Source organism: Melanerpes formicivorus, unplaced genomic scaffold (genome assembly GCF_026170545.1).
Source record: "Melanerpes formicivorus ecotype bairdi unplaced genomic scaffold, bMelFor1.0.p_v2 SCAF_55, whole genome shotgun sequence".
Taxonomy (NCBI): domain Eukaryota; kingdom Metazoa; phylum Chordata; class Aves; order Piciformes; family Picidae; genus Melanerpes; species Melanerpes formicivorus.
In genome coordinates this window covers 469,809-482,973 of record NW_027142407.1, presented here as the reverse complement: position 1 = coordinate 482,973, position 13,165 = coordinate 469,809, and the positions used below count along the sequence as shown (strand labels likewise).

General features: G+C 49.1%; 1 protein-coding gene across 1 annotated transcript; it reads right to left on the bottom strand.

The window, feature by feature from the left end:
* Nucleotides 1-1,722: 1,722 nt before the first annotated feature.
* Nucleotides 1,723-11,691, bottom strand: LOC137452510 (UPF0598 protein C8orf82 homolog; the record flags this gene model as incomplete). The annotated part of the gene is given in 3 exon segments (XM_068160978.1): nt 1,723-2,019; nt 2,409-2,700; nt 11,669-11,691. Coding segments are annotated over 3 exon segments (612 nt in total), but the record flags the coding sequence as incomplete, so codon positions are not given.
* Between the last annotated feature and the right edge of the window lie 1,474 nt (nt 11,692-13,165).

The following is a 13,165-nucleotide window of genomic DNA, read 5'->3' as shown; positions in this document are numbered from 1 at the left end:
TGGGCAGGGACACCCCACACTAGATCAGGCTGAACAGAGCCTCATCCAGCCTGCTCTTAAACACCCCCAGGGACGGGGCCTCGACCACCTCCCTGGACAACACATTCCAGGGTTTCACCACTCTCATAGGGAAGAACCTCCTCTTCACACCTAGCCTGAATCTCCCCACCTCCAGCTTCATTCCATTCCCCCCAGTCCTATCACTACCTGAGATCCTGAGAAGTCCTTCCCCAGCCTTCCTGTAGTCCCCCTTCAGATACTGGAAGGCCACAATTAGGTCACCTGGGAGCCTTCTCTTCTCCAGACTGAACAGTCCCAACTCTTTCAGTCTGCCCTCTGCTCCAGCCCTCTGTTCATCCTTGTGGCCCTTCTCTGGACACCTTCCAGCACCTCCAGATCCCTCTTGTAATAGGGGCTCCAGAACTGGACACAGTACTCCAGGTGGGGTCTCACCAGGGCTGAGTAGAGGGGAAGGATCACCTCCCTCGACCTGCTAGCCACACTTCTCCTGATGCAGCCCAGGATCTGATTGGCTTTGCAGGCTGCAAGAGCACATTGAGAGCTCATGTTGAGCTTTTTGTCCACCAGCACCCCCAAGTCTCTCTCCTCAGGGCTACTTTCCAGCCAGTCACTGCCCAGCCTGGATTTGTGCCTGGGATTGCCTCGACCCAGATGCAGGACCCTGCACTTGCCCCCATTGAACTTCATGAGGTTGGCCTGTGCCCACCTCTCCAGCCTGTCAAGGTCCCTCTGGATGGCCTCCCTTCCCTCCAGCGTGTCTGCTGCACCACACAGCTTGGTGTCATCAGCAAACTTGCTGAGTGTGCATTCAATGCCACTGTCCATGTCACTGACAAAGATGTTGAACAAGACAGGTGCCAGGACTGATCCCTGAGGGACTCTGCTTGTCACTGGCCTCCACTGGGACATGGAGCCATTGACAGCCACTCTTTGGGTGCGGCCATCAAGCCAGTTCCTTATCCATCTAGTGGTCCATCCGTCAAACCCATGTGTCACCAGTTTGGAGACCAGGATGTGGTGCGGGACAGTGTTGGAAGGGACGGCAAGGATCATCTAGTTCCAACCCCCCTGCCATGGGCAGGGACACCTCACACTAGATCAGGCTGGCCAAAGCCTCGTCCAGCCTGCGCTTAAACACCTCCAGGGATGGTGCCCCAACCATCTCCCTGGACAACCCATTCCAGGGCTTCACCACTCTCATGGGAAGAACTTCCTCCTCAGTCTGTTGTGAAGTTCCCCCGAGGGCAACACATCTACAAGATACAAAGCTGGGAGGAGGGGATGGTAAACCAGATTGAATATGTCTGTGAATACAGTTTCACTCGTGCATAATCCTGGTTCTGCCACTGAAGAAAATCAATGAGGGTGAAGCATTGATCTCACAGTATCACGGTAGTATCACAGTATAACTTAGGTTGGAAAGGACCTCGAGGATCATCAAGTCCAACCTATCAACACAGACCCCATGACTAGACCATGGCACCAAGTGCCACGTCCAATCTCCTCTTGAACGCCTCCAGGGATGGTGACTCCACCACCTCCCTGGGCAACCCATTCCAATGACGAATGACTCGCTCGGTGAAGAACTTCCTCCTCACCTCGAGTCTAAACCTCCCCTGGCGCAGCTTGAGACTATGTCCCCTTGTTCTGGTGCTGGTTTCCTGGGAGAAGAGGCCAAAAGACATTTGGGATGCCCCCACCTCATCCCTGCCACAGTGCCAGGGGCACAGGCGGCGTCTCCTCATCTCCATTGGCACCCAACAGTGGCAACAGCTCCCTGGTGAGCCAGTACCACTGCCCCTCCCAGCTGAAATGCGTTGGGGGCTGCTCAGGGCCCTGTTCATACTGGAAACAGGAGCTCCACTCCACCGCCAGCGCTGACCGCACCAGGCCCACGCCGCCCGCTCTGGCCGGTGCTGGGTGGTAGAGCCGCCCGTTCCCCAGTGCCATCGCCAGGCTCTGTGGCTGGAAGGTGTGAGAGACCAAAAGTTTGTCTCTCTTGGTGTGAGTCAACAAAGATAAAATCACTTGTTGCTTGTGCAGACAATAGCTGACAGAGCCACTGGAACGACTCTTGGAAGGTGCAAAGATAACATTGCTCACTGGGCCACAGCTGGCCTACAACAATGACCCAGCCATTCATGCCTTCAGGACAAGATAATCTCCACCCATCACGTACTCTGGAAAGGGTAGACCTAAGGATTATTTCCTGCCCCTGGAATTCCTGAGGGACAATACTTGGACACATACTAAAAGCTGTATAAAAGACTGGAGCCACTACTGGCTAGTAGAAGAAGAAAAACGCAGAAGGAAAATGTGGGGGACTGTGTCTCCCGGACTGGATGATTAAAGGAGGAGAAAAATGGAGATGAAGGAAAACACAGGACCCCGCTGCAGTAGGAGAGGAGCTGGCTGGTGTTGGGGCCGGGCAGGAGCTGGGTGAAGACCAGGGGTCAGTCCTCGCAGCGCAAGAAGTTGCGCTCGTGGCCACAGCACGACAGGAAGGGGAAGTGGCTCTCGTAGCGCCCGCTGCGGTTGGGCTCCAGCCGCTTGAAGAAAAAGCTGAGGAAGGCCACATCTTTGAAGCAAGTGGTGAAATTCTTCACTTTGGTGTCATCAAGGAAAAGGTGCCCCTGATGATCGATGTAGTAAAAATACTCTCGGATCCGCGGCTCAGGGCTCTGTCTCTTTTTGGTAAACCAGAAGGATGTGATGTTATTCAGAGAGATCCTGAGGAGCTGGAGAAATCACAGAATCATAGAATGGTTTGGATTGGAAGAGACCTTAAAGCTCATTTATTTCCAGCCCCTATCACTGCTGTTGTGGAGTCCGAGGACTGGGGGTCAGGGACAGGCTCTGCTCAGCTGCACCCTGGGATAGGACAAGGGGCAATGCATGGAAGCTTCAGCACAGGAGATTCCATCTCAACGTGAGGAGGAACTTCTTCACTGTGAGGATCACAGAGCCCTGGAGCAGGCTGCCCAGAGAGGTTGTGGAGTCTCCTCTGGAGACTTCCCAGCCCTGTCTGGATGTGTTCCTGTGTGACCTGTGCTGGATTCTGTGCTCCTGCTCGGGCATGGGGGTTGGACTTGATGATCTCCCAAGGTCCCTTCCAACCCCTAACATCCTGTGAGCCTATGATATCTTTAAAATCTCAACTTTCAGTGGCTTAGCTATTGCTGTATCAGTTGATAATAACAGCTCTTCTTCCTGGCAAGAGCAAACAAGACATAATGTTGGCTTGTGTTTCATCCCTAGGCTTTTCTGGCATGCCACTGCTTCCCAACATCCAAGCAATGAGGCATTAGTAAAACTGTCAGGCATTTATTAAACTCCAGGCCCTTTGCCATTCTATTTGCTTATTTGCAAATCTTTGGTGTTTTTGCCAATAAGAGCAGCTAAAGTGTTGCAGTTTTAGATGAACAATCCTCAGGTCTGGCTCTGCTTTTAATTTAAACATGAAATAACTCTGAATAATTCAGGGCTGGCCTGAGCTGCCTGGTGCTGCAACCTACAGGGAAGAAAACTTTGTCTTGAAAAGGATAACAGATTGGATTCTGTAGCAAGATCCTCCTCTGCGAAAATTAACTGAATCACAGACTCCCTGAATCACAGACTCCCTGGATCACAGAATATTAGAGGCTGGAAGGGACCTCCAGAGACCATCAAGTCCAACCCCCCTGCCAAAACAGCATCCTCCCGGGGTATCCTGCTCAGGAATGCATCCAGGTGGGTTTTGAATGTGTCCAGAGAAGGAGAGTCCATAACCTCCACAACATTATATACATCTTAGCTCTTCTGAAGCCTTTGTTTGGAACAAAGAGACACATTAACATGACTGTAAACCATGGCAGGGAGGTTGGAGTAGATGGTCTGGGAAGGAGGATGGAGTAGGTGAGAAGGCTCTGAGGAGACCTAATTGTGGCCTTCCAGGATCTGCAGGGGGCTACAAGAAAGCTGGGGAGGGACTTTTGAGGGTGTCAGGGAGGGATAGGAGAAGGGGGAATGGAACAAAACTAGAAATGGGTAGATTGAGATTGGCTGTGAGGAAGAAGTTGTTGCCCATGAGGGTGGTGAGAGCCTGGCACAGGCTGCCCAGGGAGGTGGTGGCAGCCTCCTGCCTGGAGGTGTTTGCAGCCAGGCTGGATGTGGCTGTGAGCAACCTGCTGTGGTGTGAGGTGTCCCTGCCCATGGCACAGGCGTTGGGACTGGCTGAGCCTTGAGGGCCCTTCTAAACCTACCAATTCTATGATTCTGTGATCTCTAAAGTCCTTTCCCACCTGGGCCATTCTACTATTGCCAGTTAATAAGAAAAGCTAAAAATAACCAGCAGACTATCTGATCATTCCACATCTTAGTATGTCCCTTCCAACCCCTATCATGTTATAAATATGACATTTTCTGCTGTCTATTGCTACCAACAATGAAACCTGCTATGACTTTAGGAACCTAATTGAGCTCCAGGGCCTTCTCATATTAACTGCTTATTTTTCTGAATTTCAAACCATGAGTGAAAATAAATATAGCTGGGGCAGGAGTTGGCCTGTTAGAGGGTAGGAGAGCTATGCAGAGGGACCTTGCCAGTCTGGACAGATGGGCAGAGCCCAAGGGCAGGAGATTGAACACATCCAAGTGCCAGGGGCTGCACATTGGCCACAACAACCCCAGGCAGTGCTACAGGCTGAGGTCAGAGTGGCTGAGAGCAGCCAAGCACAAAGGGACTTCAGAGTAGTGGTTGACAGCAGCTGAAGATGAGCCTGCAGTGTGCCCAGGTGGCCAAGAAGGCCAATGGCATCCTGGACTGCATCAGGAACAGTGTGGCCAGCAGGAGCAGGGAAGTCATTCTGCCCTGTGCTCAGCACTGCTTAGGCCACACATTGAGTCCTGTGTCCAGTTCTGGGCTCCCCAATTTAAGAAGGACGTTGAGACACTTGAAGGTGTCCAGAGAAGGGCAACAAAGTTGGGGAGGGGTCTGGAGCACAGCCCTGTGAGGAGAGACTGAGGGAGCAGAGACTGCTTAGCCTGGAGAAGAGGAGGCTCAGGGGAGACCTTCTTGCTCTCTCCAACTCCCTGAAGGGAGGTTGTAGCCAGGTGGGAGTTGGTCTCTTCCCCCAGGCAAGCAGCAGCAGAATAAGAGGACACAGTCTCCAGCTGTGCCAGGGGGAGTTTAGGCTGGAGGTGAGGAGAAAGTTCTTCCCAGAAAGAATAATTGGCCACTGGAATGTGTTGCCCAGGGAGGTGATGGAGTCACCATCCCTGGAGGTGTTCAGGAAATGCTTGGATGTGGCACTTGGAGCCACAGTTTAGTTGTCAGGAGGTGTTAGGTATTAGGTACTAGGTTGGACTTGCTGATCTCTGAGGTCTTTTCCAAGCTGGTTGATTCTATGCTTCTACTAGAATATTTTTAATGTATATATTTCTCTTAAGAGGACTTACGTGCCTGGTAGGATTTTTCCCAATCTCAAAGAGTGTGTTGGAGCAGTTATCAAAATTAAGCAGTCACCTCTGCACTAGGGAGAGCAAATACAAATGCATTGGAAAGCTGTTTTTGCTCCCTTAAGACAGGCTTTAACATTTGATTTTTTGTGTGTGTTGTGGAATGGCTTTTCCCTGCCTGAGGCAAGCTGAAAAATCTCAGTGCCCTACAAAATTAACACTGCCTGAGCACTTTTTATTCCCTTAGTACTCACCAGCTCTATGCTGATGCTCTCTTGTGGGATGAAGAAACACAGCCAAAATCCAAAGCAGCCTTTGTTTTCTTCCAGACATTGTTTCTTTTCTGAACTGATTTGGAGAAATGAGGTTGGAACACCTCTCCTATCAGGACAGGCTGAGGGAGCTGGGGGTCTATAGCCTGAAGAAGGGAAGGCTTCAGGGAGACCTAATAGTGGTCTTTAAGTACCTGAAGGGAGCCTACAGGAAGGATGGAGAGAGGCTGTTTTTAAAGGTCTGTAGTGTTTGGCTGAGGGAAAATGGCTTCAAGCTGGAGAAGAGCAGGTTTAGATTGGATGTCTCCTTCTCTTGAGACTTTCAAGCCCTGTCTGGATGTGCTCCTGTGTGACTTGAACTAGATTCGAAGGTTCTGTTCTGGCAGTGGGGCTGGACTGGAAGATTGAAGGGCGACAAAGTTGGTGAAGGGTTTGGAACACAAGCCCTATGAAGACAGGCTGAGGGAGCTGGGGTTGCTTAGCCTGGAGAAGAGGAGGCTCAGGGGAGACCTTCTTGCTCTCTCCAACTCCCTGAAGGGAGGTTGTAGCCAGGTGGGGGTTGGTCTCTTCTCCCAGGCAGCCCTGCACCAGAACAAGAGGACACAGTCTCAAGCTGCACAAGGGCAGGTTTAGGCTGGGGGTGTGAGGAAGAAATTCTTCATAGAAAGAGAGATTGGCCATTGGAATGTGCTGCCCAAGGAGGTGGTGGAGTCACCATCCCTGGAGATGTTTAGGAAGAGACTGGATGGGTCACTTGGTGCCATGGTTGAGTTGATTACATGGTGTTGGGTGATAGGCTGGACACGATGATCTCTGAGGTCTTTTCCAACCTGGTTAATTCTATTCTATTCTATTCTATTCTATTCTATTCTATTCTATTCTATTCTATTCTATTCTATTCTATTCTATTCTATTCTATTCCATTCCATTCCATTCCATTCCATTCCATTCCATTTCCAGAGGTCCCTTCCTACCTCTAACATCCTGTGAGCTGTGAGCCTGTGATGCAAAAGCTTTCTCAGTTTACCACTGAAGACCATCACTTCTCACTGATACAAGATTTTGCTCATATAGAAATGTGGTGAAATAATGAAGGAGATTTTTTTGGTTATTGTTATTTTCCTGCTTTCCACCTTTTCTTACTCAAAACTACAGTGATGAATCCTGCCAAAAATATCTTTTTAGCTTGGGTTTTTTTTCTCCCTTTTCTTTTAATTTTTTTGACTTGTGGCTCTCACAGAAGATGCTGATGCTAATCTGTTTTGATCAGACATTTATTCCATGTGATATGTTGCTGTGCCCCAGGTAGATTAGAGTCATCCTCATCAAGCAATTTCAGGATCATGATGCTTGCAATTACAAGTGCAGTGTTAATTTCCTCCTTTTTTCACTCAATACACTGGGAGTTCTGCTTACAGCAGTCACAAAATGACTCTTCAGGACATTATGCAGAGATTATAGAATACAGAATTAGCAAGGTTGGAAAAGACCTTTGAGATCATCAAGTCCAAACTATCACCCAGCACCATCTAAGCAACTCAACCATGGCACCCAGTGCCTCCTCCAGTCTCTTTTTAAAGATGTCCTTCTCCTCTCCTCTCCTCTCCTCTCCTCTCCTCTCCTCTCCTCTCCTCTCCTCTCCTCTCCTCTCCTCTCCTCTCCTCTCCTCTCCTCTCCTCTCCTCTCCTCTCCTCTCCTCTCCTCTCCTCTCCTCTCCTCTCTCTCCTCTCCTCTCCTCTCCTCTCCTCTCCTCTCCTCTCCTCTCCTCTCCTCTCCTCTCCTCTCCTCTCCTCTCCTCTCCTCTCCTCTCCTCTCCTCTCCTCTCCTCTCCTCTCCTCTCCTCTCTCTCTCTCCTCTCCTCTCCTCTCCTCTCCTCTCCTCTCCTCTCCTCTCCTCTCCTCTCCTCTCCTCTCCTCTCCTCTCCTCTCCTCTCCTCTCCTCTCCTCTCCTCTCCTCTCCTCTCCTCTCCTCTCCCCTCCCCTCCCCTCCCCTCCCCTCCCCTCCCCTCCCCTCCCCTCCCCTCCCCTCCCCTCCCCTCCCCTCCTTTCCCCTCCTCTCCTCGAGTCTCCTCTCCTCGAGTCTCCTCTCCTCACTTGGTGCCATGGTCTAGTCATGAGGTCTGTGGTGACAGGTTGGACTCAATGATCTTTGAGGTCTCTTCCAACCTTGCTGATGCTGTGATACTGTGAAATCCCCTAGGAAAACAAAGCAGAACAAAGGTTTGGTGCTTTGGTTCTCTTTTCCATTCCTTTTCCTTGTGTTTTCTTTTTCCCTTCACAAGTACCACATTCATATGAGCTATTACCAGCACTTCTAGGCTCACCCACAGGAAAAAAAAACTATCCAGCTGTTGGAAATAGCTTGACATTTATGCATTTCCTTTTGACATTATCAGGGTTAATTAAATGATAACCTCCCCATTTGTGGAGCATGTGAGAGGCAATCCTGTCACCTGGGCTCGTAATGGCAAAAGCTTCACAGGGTGATGTTTACCTCTGTGTGAATTGCTCCAGCACCTCTTGTTCAAGGGATGCAGAAAGAGAAAGAATGCTAGGGATAAAAATTAATATGCTTAAATCATCTCACAGTGGAATGTGGCATGAGAGAGACAGGGAAAGGTATTGAATTCAACAGAGGGCTACAAAGATGATGAACAAGAGGACACAGTCTCAAGCTGTGTCAGGGGAATTTTAGGCTCAAGGTGAGAAGAAAGTTCTTCACTGAGAGAGTTGTTCACCATTGGAATGTGCTGCCCAGGGAGGTGGTGGAGTCCCCATCCCTGGAGGTGTTCAAGAGGGGATTTGATGTGGCACTTGGTGCCGTGGTTTAGTCACGAGGTGAGAGGTTGGACTTGATGATCTTTGAGGTCTCTTCAAACCTTGGTGATTCTGTGATACTGTGACTGCAACACTGCCTGGTGAGGATTGACTGAGATCCCTGGGGCTTTTAGGTTCAGACAGGAGAAGACTGAGAGGGAATCTAATCAATGATTATCAATATCTAAGGGCTGGGGGTCAGGAAGGAAGGGACAGGGACAGCCTCTGCTTACTTGTGTCCTGGGATAGGACAAGGGGCAATGGATGGAAACTGCAGCACAGGAAATTCCACTTCAACATGAGGAGGAACTTCTTCATTGTAAGGGTCACAGAGTGTTGGAGCAGGCTGCCCAGAGAGGTTGTGGAGACTCCTTCTCTGGAGATTTTCAAGGCCCATCTGGATGTGATAGAATAGAATAGAATAGAATAGAATAGAATAGAATAGAATAGAATAGAATAGAATAGAATAGAATAGAATAGAATAGAATAGAATAGAATAGAATAGAATAGAATAGAATAGAATAGAATAGAATAGAATAGACCAGGTTGGAAAAGACCTTAGAGATCAAGTCCATGTGTTCCTATGTGACCTGTGCTGGATTCTATGCTCCTGCTCTGGCAGAGGGGTTGGACATGATGAATTTCCAAGGTCCCTTCCAACCCCTAACATCCTGTGAGCCTGTGATGTGTGATCAATTGCCTGATTTGGTTACTACTGAAAAGTTTTCCTTCCTTATTGCTTGCTTGAGGTGTTTATAGGGGATAGTTGCAGATGGAGTAGTTAACACTGGTAGGAAGAGGGTTTTCCTTTAGAGTGCAACAACTTCTCTAGGCACTGTGGTCCAGGGGTCCTTCACCCTCACCATAATGAAATTTCTCCTCACGTTGATGTGGAACGTCCTGTGTTCCAGTCTGTACCTCTTGTCCCTTGTCCTATCTCTGAGCACCACCAAAAAAGAGTCTGACATTTTCATCTTGACCTCCACCCCTCAGATATTTATAGACATTGACCAGATCCCCTCTCATCCTTCTCTTCTCCAGATGAAACAGCCCCAGGGCTCTCAGTCTTCCTTCACAGGAGAGAGGTTCAAGCCCCCTAATCATCCTTATAGCTCTCCAGTAGTAACTGGGGAGCCCAAAACTGGACACAGGATTGCAGGTGTGGTCTCAGCAGGGCAGAGTAGAGGGGGCGAAGAACCTCCCCAGCCCTGGTAGCCACAATTTTCTTGCTGCCCCCCAGGGTCCCATTGACTCTCTTGGTCACAAGGTCACATTGGACACATGGGTAATGTACTGGATAGTTGTAGCTGCCTATAGAGGAATTATTCTTTACTGGAACAGCCCTAGTACACAATACCCTCTGATGTGATGACAAAGCCAAAAAAGCCACCAGGAATTTGCATCCTTAAGTCACTGCTCTGAGCCTTGTAGGTTGTTTTTTCCTGTTAAGGAAAAAAAAATCCACACCAACAACAAAAGAAACCATGCTACAGTGATGTTCTCACAGATAAGTGATGCATAGTGAATTCTCTTCTCAAAAGAGACCTACAAAGAAGGGAAAATGAGCCAGTGAGAACTGCTGCAGGGAAGAGACATAATCCCAAACAAGGGAGGCTGCATTAAATTCAGGGGTTTGGAGAGAAATGGGAAAGGTTGATGAAAATCAGCAAGGGAAAACAGGGCTGCAAAGGATGATCATTCTGCAAAGTTGTTACTGCTCAAAGGAGGAAGGGAGAAATAAAATCACTCCATCACAAGTCTGGCTGAGCTGCACCAGGGGAGCCCCAGAACAAGAGGACACATAGAATAGAATAGAATAGAATAGAATAGAATAGAATAGAATAGAATAGACCAGGTTGGAAGAGAACTTCAAGATCATCACGTCCAACCTATCATCCAACACCACCTAATCAACTAACCCATGCAACCAAGCACCCTGTCAAGTCTCCTCCTGAACACCTCCAGTGATGGCGATTCCACCACCTCCCCAGGCAGCCCATTCCAGTGGGCAATCACTCTCTCTGTGTAAAACTTCCTCCTGACATCCAGCCTAAACCTCCCCTGGTGCAGCCTGAGACTGTGTCCTCTTGTTCTGGTGATGGCTGTCTGGGAGAAGAGACCAACATCCGCCTGTCTACACCCCCCTTCAGGTAGTTGTAGACAGCAATAAGGTCACCCTTGAGTCTCCTCTTCTCCAGGCTAAGCAACCCCAGCTCCCTCAGCCTCTCCTCACAGGGCTGTGTTCCAAACCCCTCACCAACTTTGTTGCCCTTCTCTGGACACGCTCCAGCAAGTCAACCTCCTTCCTAAACTGAGGGGCCCAGAACTGGACACAGTACTCTCAGGCTGTGCCAGGGGAGTTTTAGCCTGGGTGTTAGGAAGAAGTTCTATACAGAGAGAGTGATTGCCCATTGGAATGGGCTGCCTGGGGAGGTGGTGGAGTCACCATCATTGGAGGTGTTCAGGAGGAGACTTGATGGGGTGCTTGGTGCCATGGGTTAGTTGTTTAGGTGGGTTGGATTGGTTGATAGATTGGATGCAATGATCTTGCAGGTCTCTTCCAACCTATTCTATTCTATTCTATTCTATTCTATTCTATTCTATTCTATTCTATTCTATTCTATTCTATTCTATACTAAATAGATGAAAAAAGAGAGAACAATATGGAATTTCTCCTTCAGCTGCACCCAAATAGCTGAAGTGCCTCAGACTGACAATACACATTAGGAGTGCCAGTGGAAACAGATGGGGTAAAAATCTAAGCAGACATTAGTCATTATAGTTTCTGTTGTCAAAGCTTATAAGTCATGCAATATACAAGATCATTTTCTGGGCTGGAATAAAGGAAACTAGCATCTTTAAGGAAATTCCTTTCTTCTCTTCCCCCTTTGTATCTGGAAAAATTCTAAAGCAACATTAGTGTTAAAATCTTTTTAAGCAGAGACAAACAAAGACAACCAAAGAGGTAACAAAGAGGTTACAGGCTCTCAGGTAGTGATGGGACTAGGGGGAATGGAATGAAGCTGGAGGTGGGGAGATTCAGGCTGGAGGTGAGGAGGAAGTTCTTCCCCATGAGAGTGGTGAAGCCCTGGAATGGGTTGTCCAGGGAGATGGTTGGGGTGCCGTCCCTGGTGGTGTTTAAGAGCAGGCTGGATGAGGCTCTGGCCAGGCTGATCTAGTGTAGGGTGTCCCTGCCCATGGCAGGGGAGTTGGAACTGGATGATCCTTGTGGTCCCTTCCAACCCTGACTGATACTATAATACTATGATACTATGAACTACCTGAAGGGAGGCTAGAGCCAGGTGGGGGTTGGTCTCTGCTCCCAAGGAACCACCAATAGAACAAGAGGACACAGTGTCGAGCTGTGCCAGGGGAATTTTAGGCTGGGTGTTAGGAAGAGGCTCTTCCCAGAAAGAGAGATTGGCCATTGGAATGTGCTGCCCAGGGAGGTGGTGGAGTCACTACCACTTGAGATGTTTAAGAGGAGACTGAATGAGGCAGTCAGTGTCATGGGTTACTTGATCATATAGTGTTGGGTGACAGGTTGGACTTGATGATCTCAAAGGTCTCTTCCAACCAAGTTAATTCTATTCTTTCTATGAGACAGCCAAACTGAGAGAACACTGAAAACTATCTTCAGACACTGCTAATTCTTTTTCCCTTCCTTGATTGTTTCGTGAACTCACGGAATCATCATAGAGTCATAGAATGTTAGAGATTGGAAGGGACCTCCAGAGATCATTGAGTCCAACCCCCCTGCCAAAAGCAGGAGCACCCAAGGTAGTCATAGAATCATAGAATCAATAAGGTTGGAAAAGACCTCAGAGATCAAGTCCAACCTGTCACCCAACACCTCTTGACTACTAAACCATGGCTCCAACTGCCACATCCAAGCCTTTCTTGAACACCTCCAGGCATGGTGACTCTACCACCTTCCTGGGCAGCACATGCTAATAGCCAATTACTCTTTCTGGGAAGAACTTTCTCCTCACCTCCAGCCTAAATCTCCCCTGGTGCAGCTTGAGACTGTGTCCTCTTGTTCTGGTGCTGGTTGCCTGGGAGAAGAGACCAAGCCCCACCTGGCTACAACCTCCTTTCAGGGAGTTGGAGAGAGCAAGAAGGTCTCCCCTGAGCCTCCTCTTCTCCAGGCTATGCAACCCCAGCTCCCTCAGCCTCTCCTCACAGGGCTGTGCTCCAGAGCCCTCCCCAGCCTCCTTACCCTTCTCTGGATACATTCAAGTGTCTCAATGTCCTTCTTAAACTGAGGGCCTCAGACTCACAGGAATGCATCAAGGCAGGCTCTCAAAGTCTCCAGAAAAGGAGATTCCAGTTGCACCCTGTGACAAGGAGCAATGGATGTAAACTACAACACAGGTGGTTCCACCTCAACATGAGGAAGAACTTCCTCACTGTGAGGGTCACCGAGCCCTGGAACAGGCTTGCCAGAGAGCAGTTGTGAAGTCTCCTTCTCTGGAGCCTTTGCAGCCCTGTCTGGATGTGTTCCTGTCTGACCTGTGCTGGATTCTATGCTCCTGCTCTGGCAGGAGTTGGACTTGAAGATGTCCAGAGGTTCCTTCTAACCCCTACCATCCTGTGAGGCTGTGATACCATGATGCCTAC